Below are 12,909 nucleotides of genomic sequence, written 5' to 3' on the forward strand. Positions count from 1 at the left end.
TGCCTCCATTCGTGAGGCTGCATATCCTGGAACCTCCTGGGTCGCATCCTTCTTTTCTTTTTCTTACAGGTTTTTTTCTTCTTTCTTTTTGAACCCAGCTGGACTCGGGCGGGATCTTCTCCGGTTTCGCCTCTTTGCCAATGAGCCTATTGTTTCTCTGCGGCATGGATTAGTGCCACTTTGTTCGTTTCGTCGGTAATGTGGCTGGGGAAACAAGACTATTCTTCTCGATGCTCGAATCACTGGAGCACTCAACTGTCATTGTCTCTCCTTATTTGCACACTCTTTTGTAATGCTTTCTTGGCTTTGGGAATATAAGGACAGACGAAAAACACGACCGAACGAGATCACCAGGAGGTGGGGGAAGACAGTTTGAACGATCAACCTGAGACACTGCATCTACAATGGTAGCAGCATCAGCCGAACCAACAATCTCACCGGAGGGCCTCGCCGATACTCGCGGGCCCATCATTCGCTCCGTCACATGGCTCTCAGTCATTGTTCCCATCATTCTCGTCTCTCTCAGAGCGTATACGCGGCTTTTTCTACGAAAGGTTTTCGGTCTGGATGACTGGGTCATTGTCTTTGCTCTGGTACGAAACACCGTCGACACAACCTCAGACTCTTTCAAGGCTGACCCCCGAGCCAACAGATCCTCCTCATCTGCTATGGGGCCATCATCGAAGCCGCTGTGCAAAAGGGCCTCGGCCATCACCTCCAATGGGTCATCACCAACATCCCTCAGAATGCCGTCTCCATCGCCCTCCTCGGTCAAGTCTCGCAGCCGTTCGTTGTCATGTCGTGTGCCATGGGCAAGACATCCTTCTCAATCAGTTTGATGCGTCTGGCAACACAACGCGCCATCCATCTTTTCCTCTGGTTTGTGGTTGTTTCCATGGTCATTCTGCACATTCTCATCTCCATTATTGTGTTTGTGCGATGCAAAGATCCGAGAACGACATGGAACCCGGCTATTGTGAGCGAGTGTTGGCATCCTGATACCTACCTCGGTGTCATGTATTTTATTGGAGGTAAGACACTGCAAAATGGTCCATATAACAGAACTAACTTGTCCAAGCATACTCTGCGGCCACCGATTTTGTCCTTGCACTGCTCCCTTGGGCCATGCTTTGGAACCTCAACATGAAGAAGAAGGAAAAGTTTGGCGTCGCCATTGCTATGAGCCTCGGTGTTTTGTACGTCCCCTGTCTTACCTCGCTGCCCTCTGTGCCCCGCTAACATGGTTTACAGCGCCGGATCCATTGCCATCATCAAGTGCACCAAGCTCAAGGCCAACGCAACAAGTACCGACCCAACCTACGACGTCGGCGAGCTCCTCCTGTGGGCTGGGGCTGAAAACGCCCTTATCATCACCGCCGCCTGCTTACCCTGCCTACGACCTATGCTACGAGCCATCTTCCCATCGACGGTCAAGTCAAGCGAGAACTCGCATCCTCTCAAGAACATCTCGAATAACATCATGTTCATCCCCAAGCACAAGGCCGGACAGTGGAGCGCCATCGTCGAGACCGAACCCCATCCGGACCACACTTCCGATAACCAGAGCGATAGAAGTATTCTCAAGGAACATCGAGGTGCTTTGGAGAGTCAGCACAGAGGCAGCTTGCATGGACATGGCGGTTCTGATGGCCATCACGGAGTTCATGTCAAAAAGACATTGGACGTAGACATTTCGTATGACAAGAACTAGATGTCACTTGTGGAAGGGTCAGGTCTCGGGATACCTGCAGAGGCTTCTGCATGTACAACGCGGGTTGAAGGGTGTGGGCGCATCGGGTTATACACAGGGCTCACTTGACTTCAAAGGGAACATGTTAGAAAAGGGTTGGAAATGGACCATATCCTACAAAAGAAACAAGCAATATCGTATCAATGCTTCAATATGCAAAAGCAACTGACTGACTTCTCCTCATTCTCGGCACTTGGACCGGTGATAGCCACGGGTGTCGGTTCTTGGCTTGCCGCGACTAAACCGAAAAGAGGAGGCCGATGGAGACGACGCTGCCGTGAAACCAACCTGACGGGTGTTATCATTTCTCGTGGCGGCGGTTATCTTGTCATTGGGCGTATCGTCTCCGCTGGACTTCCACATCGAGAGTTGCACCTGATAGCTGTTCTCATGTTTGACAGCGAGGACCGGGAGCCAGATAGCCGCCCGATGGCTTCGGGGAGGCGATATTAAGCATCATCGCTTCCCCTCTTAAGACCATGACTTCAATTGACTTCAATTCTCTTCATTCAACCTGCCCATCAACAAACAGGCACAATGTGGTCCACAAGCCGGCGGCGAGCCACCAACACCATCACAAGATGCACGCTCCAAACCATCAAGACCAAATACCCCCAGAGCCTACGAGCTTCCGTCTCCACCCTCCACGCCAAGATAAACAGCCCACCACCACGAATTGTCAAGAGCCAGGGTATCTGGCTCGAAACCCAAGAAGGCCATCGCATTCTGGACGGATCTTCAGGCGCATCTGTCGTGTCCATCGGCCATAATGATCCTCGCGTCAAGAAGGCCATCACTGCCCAGCTGGACAAAGTGGCATACTGCTACAACCCATTCTTCACTACCGAGGCTGCTGAGAATATCTCTCGGTTCCTGACAGACTCGACCAATGGCGCCATGTCCAAGGTCTTTATCGTCAGCTCAGGTGAGTATCATCTTAGTCTCCGTCGCTGAAGTAACAAGACTGAAGATGTTAAGGGACCGAGGCTGTCGAGGCGGCTCTCAAAATCGCACGCCAGTATTTCACGGAGCTACCCGCACCACAGCCCTCAAGAACAAAATTCATCGCACGGAAGCAATCCTACCATGGGAACACACTCGGTTCTCTGGCTGCCGGTGGCCACAAGTCTCGTCGCGGCATCTATGAACCCATACTGTCCACCAGCTTCTCCCACGTGTCCCCGTGTTACCCTTACCGAGAGATGAAGGAGGGAGAGACAGAGCAGCAATATGTCGCTCGACTCGCCAAGGAGTTGGACGATGAGTTTAAGCGTGTTGGTCCGGATACTGTTTGTGCCTTTATCGCTGAGACGGTGTCTGGAACAGTGAGTTATCACTTATCACTCAAGGTGCCTTGCTAATACGGACAGTCGCTGGGATGCATGCCAGCAGTTCCAGGTTACTTCAAGGCCATGAAAGAGGTCTGCGACCGACACGGCGCTCTTCTAATCCTCGACGAAGTCATGTCTGGTATGGGTCGTGTGGGCACACTCCACGCCTGGGAGCAAGAGAGCGTTGTTCCCGATCTCCAAACCATTGCCAAGGGTCTCGGTGCGGGTTACATGCCTATTGGTGCTTTACTCGTCGGCAACAAGGTTGCAGACGCTTTGGGGAAGGGCTCGGGCAGCTTCATGCACAGCCAAACTTATCAAGGCCACCCAGTCGCTTGTGCTGCTGCCTTTGCTGTTCAGTCCGTCGTGAAGGAGGATAATCTGCTTCAAAATTGCCAGGAAATGGGAGAACTGCTGGGCAAGAGTCTGAAAGAGAAGATTGGCGGACACAAGAATGTTGGGGATGTGCGAGGGCGTGGCCTTTACTGGGGTGTAAGTACGAATCGCCCCGTCCATGGGTATTTACTAACATCGTCCATAGTTGGAGTTTGTCCGTGACAAGAAGACGAAAGAGTCGTTCCCAGTGAAGGATGGAATTGCGATGAAGGTACACAAGGCTGGCCTGAGCCCTGAGCATGGAGTCTCTCTTATTCCGGCCACTGGAAACGTTGATGGTGTTCAGGGAGACATGGTTGTCATCTCACCTCCATTCACAATCACAAAGGAAGAGATCAAGTTGCTGGTCGGCAAGGTGGAAAAGGCTGTCACTTCTGTACTAGGGGTATAGGATTCGCATTAATTCTATCAAAATGACCTCAAGAAACGACCGTTTCCAATGCAATCTGACCCTTACTGTTCTGTGTACCAGTCAAATCTACATAATCAGAGCCTGCGTCGGTCCACCCAGCATGCTCGTCCATCGGATCGAAGATTGTGATGCCCAAATCTCCTTGACCTGATCTATAGCCCGGAGGATATTCCAGCAACCAGTCGTATTATGTAGCGATTCAAGTTTCTGCAGAAAAAAATCTCGATGGGCAACTGTTGAGCTCTCGGCTGCCATGATAAAGTACGGCCAAGCAAGAAGGTGTAAGCCGACAATGTCGATGTAAGCATCCACCTCCTCGATAGCACGTTTAAACCTTTCAATCATGGGAACCGTTTCTTCAGCTGGGGGGTTGAAGATTGCTCGCTGCACATATATGTCGCAGGCCCAGGTCGTCAGGTCCGCCAACTGCAAGATGAGCCCCTCCAGCTCAGGATGGAATTGTAGACACCAGGGTATGAAGCCCAGACAAGCTTGTTGCTGTGCTTGGATGAATTGTGCGCCGTTGGTTTCGTTGAAGAGGGATTCGCCAAAGAGGCAGACTCTATAAACGCATGAGCATCTGGTTTTCGTTTACCTGTGGACATGGAAACATACCTCAAGATCTGCATCTCGACGAATTTCCTCAGCTCCGAGGCCATGGCATCCAGACCCTGTCCGAGAGCATTGACCACGACACGGAGAGATCCATACACAAGTTTAAAGTTGGGACTTCCACTGATCATCTCGCGAATGTGCAGTAGAAGCAAGACAGTGAGGGCCGACTCGTCATCCTGAGGCGCACATCTTTTAGATCTAGTGATGAGATCTCGGACAAGACTGCTGTATGCCGTAGGATCCAGAGACACGGTTGTGCCGTTCTGCAAGGAGAGGTGCTGCTCGACAATAACAACAACCGCTTTCCGCACAAGAGGGTCGATCTCTGCTTGTGGGAGGACGAGATCTCGATATCCGTTGAAGCCTAGGTTAATGACCGCGATGAGATTGGCGATGTGATTTGAGACTATCCAATAGTCAGTATTCTGCATTCTATATGATGTCGGGAGACTCACAATATTGGAGGGAAAACCGGGTCTTGCCATCGATATGATCGAGGCCCCCGTCGATTTGGAACAGAGCCTCACTCTGGACAGCGACTTGCGTGATTCTACTCTCTTCTTGTGTTTCCTCGGCTACCGACTCATCCTCAACGAGTCTCTTCTCCTTCTCCTTACTATCGCAGCAAGAATCCAATGTCAGCGATTACGTTGAATGGGAATCAAAGAAGACTAACGTGGACCTGTTCTTATCTTTCGATGATGAGTCAACCACAGGTACTGTTTTGCCCACAAACCTCCCGCGAGCAGCGATGCCATCGTTGAAACGATACCGCAGTCCAAGGCCGCTGCAGGTTATTCCTTTAGATGCACACTTGCCGCATGTCGGCTCTTGGCGATCGCAGTCTATGCGTCGACGAGAGCATTGATAGCATCCTATAACCGTGTTATCCCCAGTTGCATTTAAAGTATCATGGAGTGTTACTTGCCTCTAACTTTTGGCCTCTTTTTTACCTTGTTTGAATCCTTGGATGAATTGGGTGTCATGTTGCGAATAGCTTCTTGGGGTTGAGCCCGGTTGACAAATTGCACCGGTCCGGCCGGACTAGGCTGTTCCGGTCTCGGAGTGACCAATTGAACGGGATGGAACAACTAGGGGGCGCCGGCGGTTGTCTACAGCAGTTTACAGAGTCCGCGACACGTTGGACAGTCTCTCAACCCATACTCAACGTGTATCTTCTTGTGATGCTAAGGGTGAGAACAACACGTACCGGATGAACAGCGCCCTTCGAGGTCATTCGGACGTGCAAATCCCTGATAAGAAAAGCGGGGTAGACTACTCCAAATGGAGTCATTTGACCCGATGATTGACTAGTGCACAGTATGAGCCGGCTCGGAATAGTTGGCCGACGACTTTCGGGGGCATCTCCGAAGGTTTATCTGTGGAGTTGGGCCGCTAACAATTTCGTGACGTTATAAGAAGAGATATCGCGTGCCTCTATCACATATATTCCTTTCTATCGGAAATGGGTTTCTTATTACCGATGAACAAGTGACTGGAGGTTGCTGAGGCTAGGATTGATTGTAAGGTTACTATCAGCACCAACCAATCCAAGCAAACGTTGTATGTAACTGCAACTCCAAACATATATCGTCATGATAAGACGGAGATTATTTGTAGTCTTATCAACCACCACAAAACACAGTAAGACATTAACAGATCTTATGCGGACCATCAAGGTTGCTGAAGTGGGGGAGCTTACGCAAATGTGTGCTGCTCACTCCTACCCTAGATATTTGCAAAAACACCAAGAAGTACGATGTGTATTTCTCACTATTACTATTTGAATCAGTATACTTGTTGTCGCAGATTTTCAACAAGTAGATATTTGAGAAAGAAAGCTCAAGATGCCCGATTTTTCCAAGTTGCCATGATCCAGGGGAGGGGGAGGGACATAGCCAACTCACGGCTTGACAACCACTAAGCATAGACTGGACATCTAGCTTACAGCACAAGTTTCCAAAGTCTATCCTAATAATTGCCTTGTTTGTTATGTGTATTGTAGTTACTCCGGTCACGATGCCCCTGTCTTACATGACTTGGGTAGATAAGGTAAGCCATGTTGTTCACGCAATCATGCAAAAAGAATGACTGTACAACTGAACAGAAAACTTGAAACTTCAATTTATATACTAAAATGATTGCCTTGACCATCTTGAATCTTGTGTCGCCGTAATACGCGTCTCGGTCCCATACATGTACACCCTACTTGGCCTCTTGTGATCACGGGTAAACCTGTCTTGGCTCCCAGTAGTAGTCATGTTAGACTCGGTGTCTCTTTCAGAGCTTCGCTGAAGCTGAACTGTACTGTCGCCCTTGTTTCCTGTGGAGAAGAGAGGCTTGATCCTCACTACCAGTGGCTTAAAAGTTGGGAGACATGCGCAGGTGATGGCAGATGTCAACTCTGCAAGTGACCACGAGGCTGCTGTGACGTTCCACCATGTCATGTCAGGTGAAGGTTTCAGCCACTGCATTCTCAGAATTGAAACGGCAATGGTGCTTTCGTCGGTTAGTGATAGTCATGCACTGAGCAGAGACACGACTTACAAAAGACCAAGTCCAAAGATACCCGACAGGAGAATCTTTTGGGACAGTGGCAGCTGAAGCTTCCAAATGACGGGAAGAGGTAGGATCAGAATTGCGAAATCGCTGACAATGTTGATGATGCCATTAATATACCACAGCGTAGTCTGGTGAGCTCGACACCAGCCGTCTACCCTGGGATCCCAGACGGCCTTGAGGGGGATGCATTGAGTGAAGGCCATGATGCTCTGGGAGAGGCCCCACAAGGCAACTATGATGATGGCCCCAAGGTAGACGTTTCTCATGTTGGACACTGACATGAGGCGATAGTAATGGAGCAGGAAGGTCATCTTGGCCCAGAATAGAGCCATCATGTAGAACAAGACGGAGACCCAGAAGGCCTGGTGAGGTCAGCCCTATCTGTCTTGGTGGTTGGGCGTGGAGATCTTACTCTTCCGTACAAGATCAAAGTCACGGGTGTTAATGTCCAGTCATGTCTGCCAAGTCCATAGTTGGTCACTATTCAGGTCAGCTATCGCATCAAGTGTGGAAGATCAAAGCAACTTACTTGCGATCATGGCACCTCCAGATCCAATGATACAAATCTGAATGTGTTAGGGTGAAGAAACAGCTGTAGTGAGTGTATGAGAGAACTTACCAGTGTGAGAACAGCAGCCAGGTCATCAAGCCCAAACCCCTTGATCATGGAGCGGCACAAGATCCGCAGCCCTACCATTGTTGTGCTGAGACATAGCAACACCACCACCACCGCTATCATCACCGGCCCCCGATTCTGGGCGCGAATCTCTGGATCGTGTGTGTAATGCATTGCGACGATTATGGATGAAGGAGGGTCCAAAACCCGGGGGCAAGCGACGCCATATCTATATCGACAGATCGAAGATGTGCAAAGTCAAAGCACAATCTGTGCAACTCAAAGTGAGCAGACACTGATGCAAGAGAGGAATGACTGGGTCTAGAGGGTTCTCAACTGGAATGTATTGAGCAGTGATCTTCCTGTCCATACCCCTTTCGCGAATGCAGGAACGGGATAGACTTTGGGGTTCAAGCCACGGCGTCGTCCAGATCAGAGACCTGGCCACCGGGGAACGATCAGATTGGCTAGTAGGATAGGAGATGGGCGTTCCTGGCTGGGTCCGGATCGAGCCGTGGTGGTGTGCCACACAGACTGGCGTAGTCTGGATGTCAGCGGGTACCGTTTCCTGAAGGAACGGGAATTTTATCTCCGGACAAGAATGATGATTGTAGTCAAAGTGTTGCGGATAGCGCCGTAGCCATGTCTCGACCGTCTTCTGTCATGAGACAGGGACAGCCATGATATAAATGCGACTCTTGGCGATGCATCCATCCCTCAACCCACAATGCCACCTCGGATAAAAACGTTCGGACCCCTTGACCATGTCGCACAGGGCGTCTGCATTAGCGCCACACGTCATTTTGACTTTTTCACGCAAAAAGTTCGTGTCTGTCAGGCACACACAAAATGAGTCAAACCTCAAGTGGACCACCATGCCCATATAATCTTCTTTCCGGACCACAGCTTCCAACCAAATAAGCAGTTTGGCGCAGTGGCAGCGCGGTAAGTCATTACAAAACTTCACAACACCAAACACATCAAGCTAATTCAAAAAAGCCGGGCTCATAACCCGGAGGTCGACGGATCGAAGCCGTCAACTGCTAGAGTTGATATTTTTTTGCATTTTTTGCAATTTCTGTTTTTCTTTTTGGTCTTGAGAGGGAATTGATTGCATTTTGGGGTGTTTTGCGCCGTGGGTTGGTGCGAAGTGCGCGGGTGAAGGTATCACGATGTTAAGAGGCCGACGCCGGAGATGAGTCACACAGGGAAGGCGCCAAATGGATCAGCACCTGCCATTTTTCTTAGTAATTATGCACATTGTGGGTTTTATGTTTTTTATTCCGTTTCTCGTCTATAGAGGTTGTTCTGCAGAACAAGAACTCGCCTCCTCACCTACTGATTGAGGACAAAGGAGTGGACAAGTCAGGCATCATGATCGGTCACTGTGAAGCACATCTAAAGAAACACTGTTCCAGATAAATCTCGAGGTGTACAGCCAATTCACGCAAAGTACAATTTGCAAGTCGGGCACAAGACTCAGCAGCAAGACTGCCTCACTTATGCCCCCTCAACTCGCGAATCAGGATCAGTATCGTCATACGAAGCCGACCCAAACGTGCTTGGTACAGAATTAGCCCCCTGTGGAGAGTTCGGTACAGTTCCTATCAGCATGTCCGCCTCGCGGGCACACTCCTCAATAGGTCTCTCATGCTTCCACGTCATATCTGACAAGCCCTCTCCCCAAGCATTATCCCAGATGCCCCTCCTTTGCCACTTGTACTTGAGAATATCGATCACCGGGGAAGTGAGGTGTGGAGTATGTTGGGATCTCTTCTCTTTGATCGCCGGTCCCAAGATCCGGTAATATTCCTTGAGTCCTTCTTCCGAGTCTTCTGAGGGGTCCTTTGGTGTGATTTTGAAATCGGGAGGAGTCGCCAGTGTCTCGAGAAACATCTTGCGGTCTACCATAATTTGGTAGATGAAGCGTTGGAACGGTCGCGAGGCGTCTCGTACACAGTCCTCTTGGTCATCCACCTCGGCTTCCTTGAGCTGCTCCGTCTCTGTAGACTGTGTCTCCTCTCGAGTGAGAGAAAAGGCATCGCCATCTCCCTCATACTCATACTTGGGCTCCACTGAATCAGGGTCCGCTGAACTGAAACTCGTTCCTCTAGATGCCCTGAACTATCCAGCGCTTCACGATTCTCTTACGGGCGAGCAAATCATTTCCATCCCTCCTCCCGATGATGTCGTCGAGCCAGATCTCTTCTTCCTTTACCTCGTCGTGGAACTGTTCCTCTGGACAAGAGCGGAGGCGGTTGGCCTCCAACTTCTGTACGGTTTCCTGGCGGTACTTCTCCAGATTATCCCGCTGCTCCCACGCACTAGGGGGCACGCAGCTACCGAAGGGGGATTCTGGGTGTTGCTCGAGTGCCACTGAGTCGTGGGTTCCGTCACTTCTGGAACTAGACATGATGAGTTGTGATAAGAGCGGTGAATCTTGCTAGGTGCTGTGGTGGTGATTGTGTCGTTGTTGACTGTTGAATAACCTAAATAAATCTGGGCGTACCAGGCGTTCTTATAGTAAAATCACTGACAGGTGGCTCTTCCGGGACGACTTCTGAGAACGGTCGTTCATTCACTCTGTTCCGTTTCACTTGATCTTTGTTCTTTGTCTCTGAAGTTGACGACATGGTGGTTAGTTGACCAAGCTATAAAAGGCAGCCCCTATCTTTCATGAACAACGTGAAAATTCCAAATCCGTCACGTCCATCTCAAAGTGATCTAGTGTTCTTCGTGCCGATTACATGAACGTGCATCACATTGAATTGGGTCAATGATCGCTCTCCATCACAGATTCCTCTACTGCTTATTCACTACTCTCCTCATTCACCTCATGACACAACACATATAAGATCCCCTCCTTTAGAATACCCCTGGTTCCCGCTCCTTTGAGCGTGACCACAAAATGACCAAAGGTGAATACTATCAACGTTCGTACAGGACCTACCTCTCTCCAACCCGTGTGAGCTATGTGGTCAAAAGGCCAACATGACTCAGTCTTTGCACTGATTTACACGCTCCTTCATTACGTTGAGGCACTCTGTACGCCCTTAGAAGACTCCAGTGATTCCTTCGTAAATCTCTAACACAAGACGTGATTTCCATCTGGTTTGACTACTTAAGGCCACACCTCACTTCAACCCTAACCAGCACATCTCTACCACGTCTCATCCGCCTTCACATTTGAGACTTCTTCGTTCTAAAGCCCCCTCAAGTGCTCTACCAAATCATCCCCCGTCGCGCTGACCACTGCCATGCCTCACAAACACAAAGCCCGGATTCCAATATCAATCAGACCCAGGGTCAAGCAGCCCAAGATCAACTATGAGATCATCCACCCGAGCATCGGATCCGGTGCATTTGGAAAGGTGTACAAGGCTCGAAACTTGGACAATGGTGCCATGATGGCTGTCAAAGTCGTCAGCATTATAGATGATGGGCGCGATATCAAGATGCTGAGGAACGAAGTCGAGATTCTTGCTCGATCCAATCATCGCCATATCATCGAACTCATCACGTCCGAGGGCTGGAGTGGCCATGACATCAAGATCTTCATGACCTTGAAGGAGGGCTCTCTGACATCGCTGGCACTAGCAACTTCCAACGCCAAGTTGCACGACATCGCTGAAACCGCCTTGCATCACATGCTCCAAGCCTTGGACTATCTCGCCTCCCAAAACATCTTACACCGAGATGTCAAGCCAGACAACATCCTCTACTCCATGGTCAGGGGTAAGCCTCACTTTGAGCTCGGAGACTTTGGCTTGGCCATCGAAGCACGTCACTACGAAGACCAAGCCGGCACCTTTTGTTACATGGCCCCCGATGTCCTCCTCCGTGGAGCCGCTCAGACAGCCAAATCCGACGTCTGGTCCCTCTACGCCACCATGCTCTGGGTTCTGGACGGGCGAGGTTTCCGTGAAAAGTGTCGCCGACTGAGAGACAATGGCGGGCCCCAACAGCTATTTAGCGACATTACGGATATGACTCAGCCTGTCCCTCAAGAGCTCAGTCACATCGAGGAGATGGCGGCATTCAATGCTTGTTGCAGGGCTTCAGCGGGAGAGATGCTAGACAAGCTCTTTCCCAGGCACGGGAACAGAAATCCGAATGTGAACCCTCCCCGCCAGGAAAGGGTTAGGCGCGAGAGAGGTGGTGGACGCCGAGAGATGGAGCGACCTAGGGAGAGAACTCCAGGGCCACGAGCGTTCAACGTCGACGATCTTGTACGAGCTTTTGACATCAACCTCGAGGAGCAACAACGCGGATTCGACTGAATCGAGAAGGCCATTGTCCGGATGGGCCGCGCGGCCGAACGCTTTGAAGACTCTGAAGAATGCAGATGCAGACGCTGCCGTGGGGGTAGACGGCATGGCGGGGGTAGGCGCTGGTGATATCCAGGGAAGTTTGACGCCGTTGGACGTTGAAGGCACCAATGTTGGTGGTTGGCCGGATCCCTATGGCCCAGTGTGTTGGGGTTGATGTTCATCTATTAAAGAGGATGTTCAGGCATATCGGTGAGAAGTTTGTCTCTAACGAGGAGGGGTTAATCAATGGACCCACTAAGTATTTCTAATGAACAAAAAGTTGTAATATCAAATGTGCCACATGTCATACGATGCCTACGGAATGATGGTGATGATAAGGGTGGAGGCGGAAAGGTGTCTTCGTCAACTAGAAGGAGTCTGAAAGCATGGGACCTAAACCCCCCGATAGTTATTCGTATCACCATTTTATGGAGAGACAAGTTTCTCGCAAATATTATTATGATTTCCCTTTCAGCTGGGTTCTAACATACCAAGACATTCTAGTCTTATCAAGCGCCAATAACCTTCGCCGAGTACACAACATGATAGATATTAAACAATGAGAGTCGCCCCATCGTCCTATGATTATGGGGGTCTCAAGGTATACGATGCTCGTGAGATAAATAGGCTTGATGATGAGAGGTAAGCATGCTCTCCATTTCCTTGCAGCTGGTACTCAAGTCAAGTTCATCAGAGATTATCCATTTTATTCTTGCATAACGACTCTAGAAGACGAAGCAGCACACAAGGACTCAGTTAGTTATCAATGCATGGCTACATTGAAGTCCAATGTTTTGAAATGCCTAAAGCCCTTGTTCCATTTGTCATTGAGTACTTCTAACACGCGAAGCAGAATACTGCAGAAGGATGTCGACGCAAATTTGCCTGTATAGGCATTCTGATGAGGTAACAGAATT

At 49.9% G+C, this 12,909-nt stretch overlaps 5 protein-coding genes across 5 annotated transcripts; 3 read left to right on the forward strand and 2 right to left on the reverse strand.

The window, feature by feature from the left end:
- Positions 1-404: 404 nt before the first annotated feature.
- On the forward strand, positions 405-1,711 carry NECHADRAFT_34461 (uncharacterized protein; the record flags this gene model as incomplete). The annotated part of the gene is made up of 4 exons (XM_003043933.1): positions 405-593; positions 653-1,031; positions 1,079-1,196; positions 1,252-1,711. The coding sequence occupies 4 exons, from the start codon at positions 405-407 to the stop codon at positions 1,709-1,711; spliced, it is 1,146 nt and encodes a 381-aa protein (XP_003043979.1).
- A 542-nt stretch (positions 1,712-2,253) lies between these two features.
- NECHADRAFT_58707 (uncharacterized protein) lies at positions 2,254-4,429 on the forward strand. The gene is made up of 4 exons (XM_003043934.1): positions 2,254-2,675; positions 2,729-3,075; positions 3,121-3,573; positions 3,623-4,429. The coding sequence occupies exons 1-4, from the start codon at positions 2,288-2,290 to the stop codon at positions 3,866-3,868; spliced, it is 1,434 nt and encodes a 477-aa protein (XP_003043980.1). The 5' UTR covers positions 2,254-2,287; the 3' UTR covers positions 3,869-4,429.
- Positions 4,430-4,494: 65 nt separating this feature from the next.
- Positions 4,495-5,674, reverse strand: NECHADRAFT_58708 (uncharacterized protein; the record flags this gene model as incomplete). The annotated part of the gene is made up of 4 exons (XM_003044040.1): positions 5,433-5,674; positions 5,181-5,379; positions 4,960-5,120; positions 4,495-4,910 (listed from the first exon to the last, which is right to left on the reverse strand). Coding segments are annotated over exons 1-4 (834 nt in total), but the record flags the coding sequence as incomplete, so codon positions are not given.
- A 962-nt stretch (positions 5,675-6,636) lies between these two features.
- Positions 6,637-7,856, reverse strand: NECHADRAFT_34678 (uncharacterized protein; the record flags this gene model as incomplete). Its single annotated transcript, XM_003044041.1, has 4 exons — positions 6,637-7,003; positions 7,052-7,377; positions 7,479-7,546; positions 7,682-7,856. The coding sequence occupies 4 exons, from the start codon at positions 7,854-7,856 to the stop codon at positions 6,637-6,639; spliced, it is 936 nt and encodes a 311-aa protein (XP_003044087.1).
- A 553-nt stretch (positions 7,857-8,409) lies between these two features.
- Positions 8,410-11,962, forward strand: NECHADRAFT_77064 (uncharacterized protein; the record flags this gene model as incomplete). Its single annotated transcript, XM_003043935.1, has 7 exons — positions 8,410-8,515; positions 8,589-8,627; positions 9,101-9,441; positions 9,604-9,972; positions 10,011-10,065; positions 10,626-10,647; positions 10,891-11,962. The coding sequence occupies 7 exons, from the start codon at positions 8,410-8,412 to the stop codon at positions 11,960-11,962; spliced, it is 2,004 nt and encodes a 667-aa protein (XP_003043981.1).
- Positions 11,963-12,909: the final 947 nt, after the last annotated feature.

Source organism: Fusarium vanettenii, assembly GCF_000151355.1.
Source record: "Fusarium vanettenii 77-13-4 chromosome 2 genomic scaffold NECHAsca_26_chr2_2_0, whole genome shotgun sequence".
Lineage (NCBI taxonomy): Eukaryota > Fungi > Ascomycota > Sordariomycetes > Hypocreales > Nectriaceae > Fusarium > Fusarium vanettenii.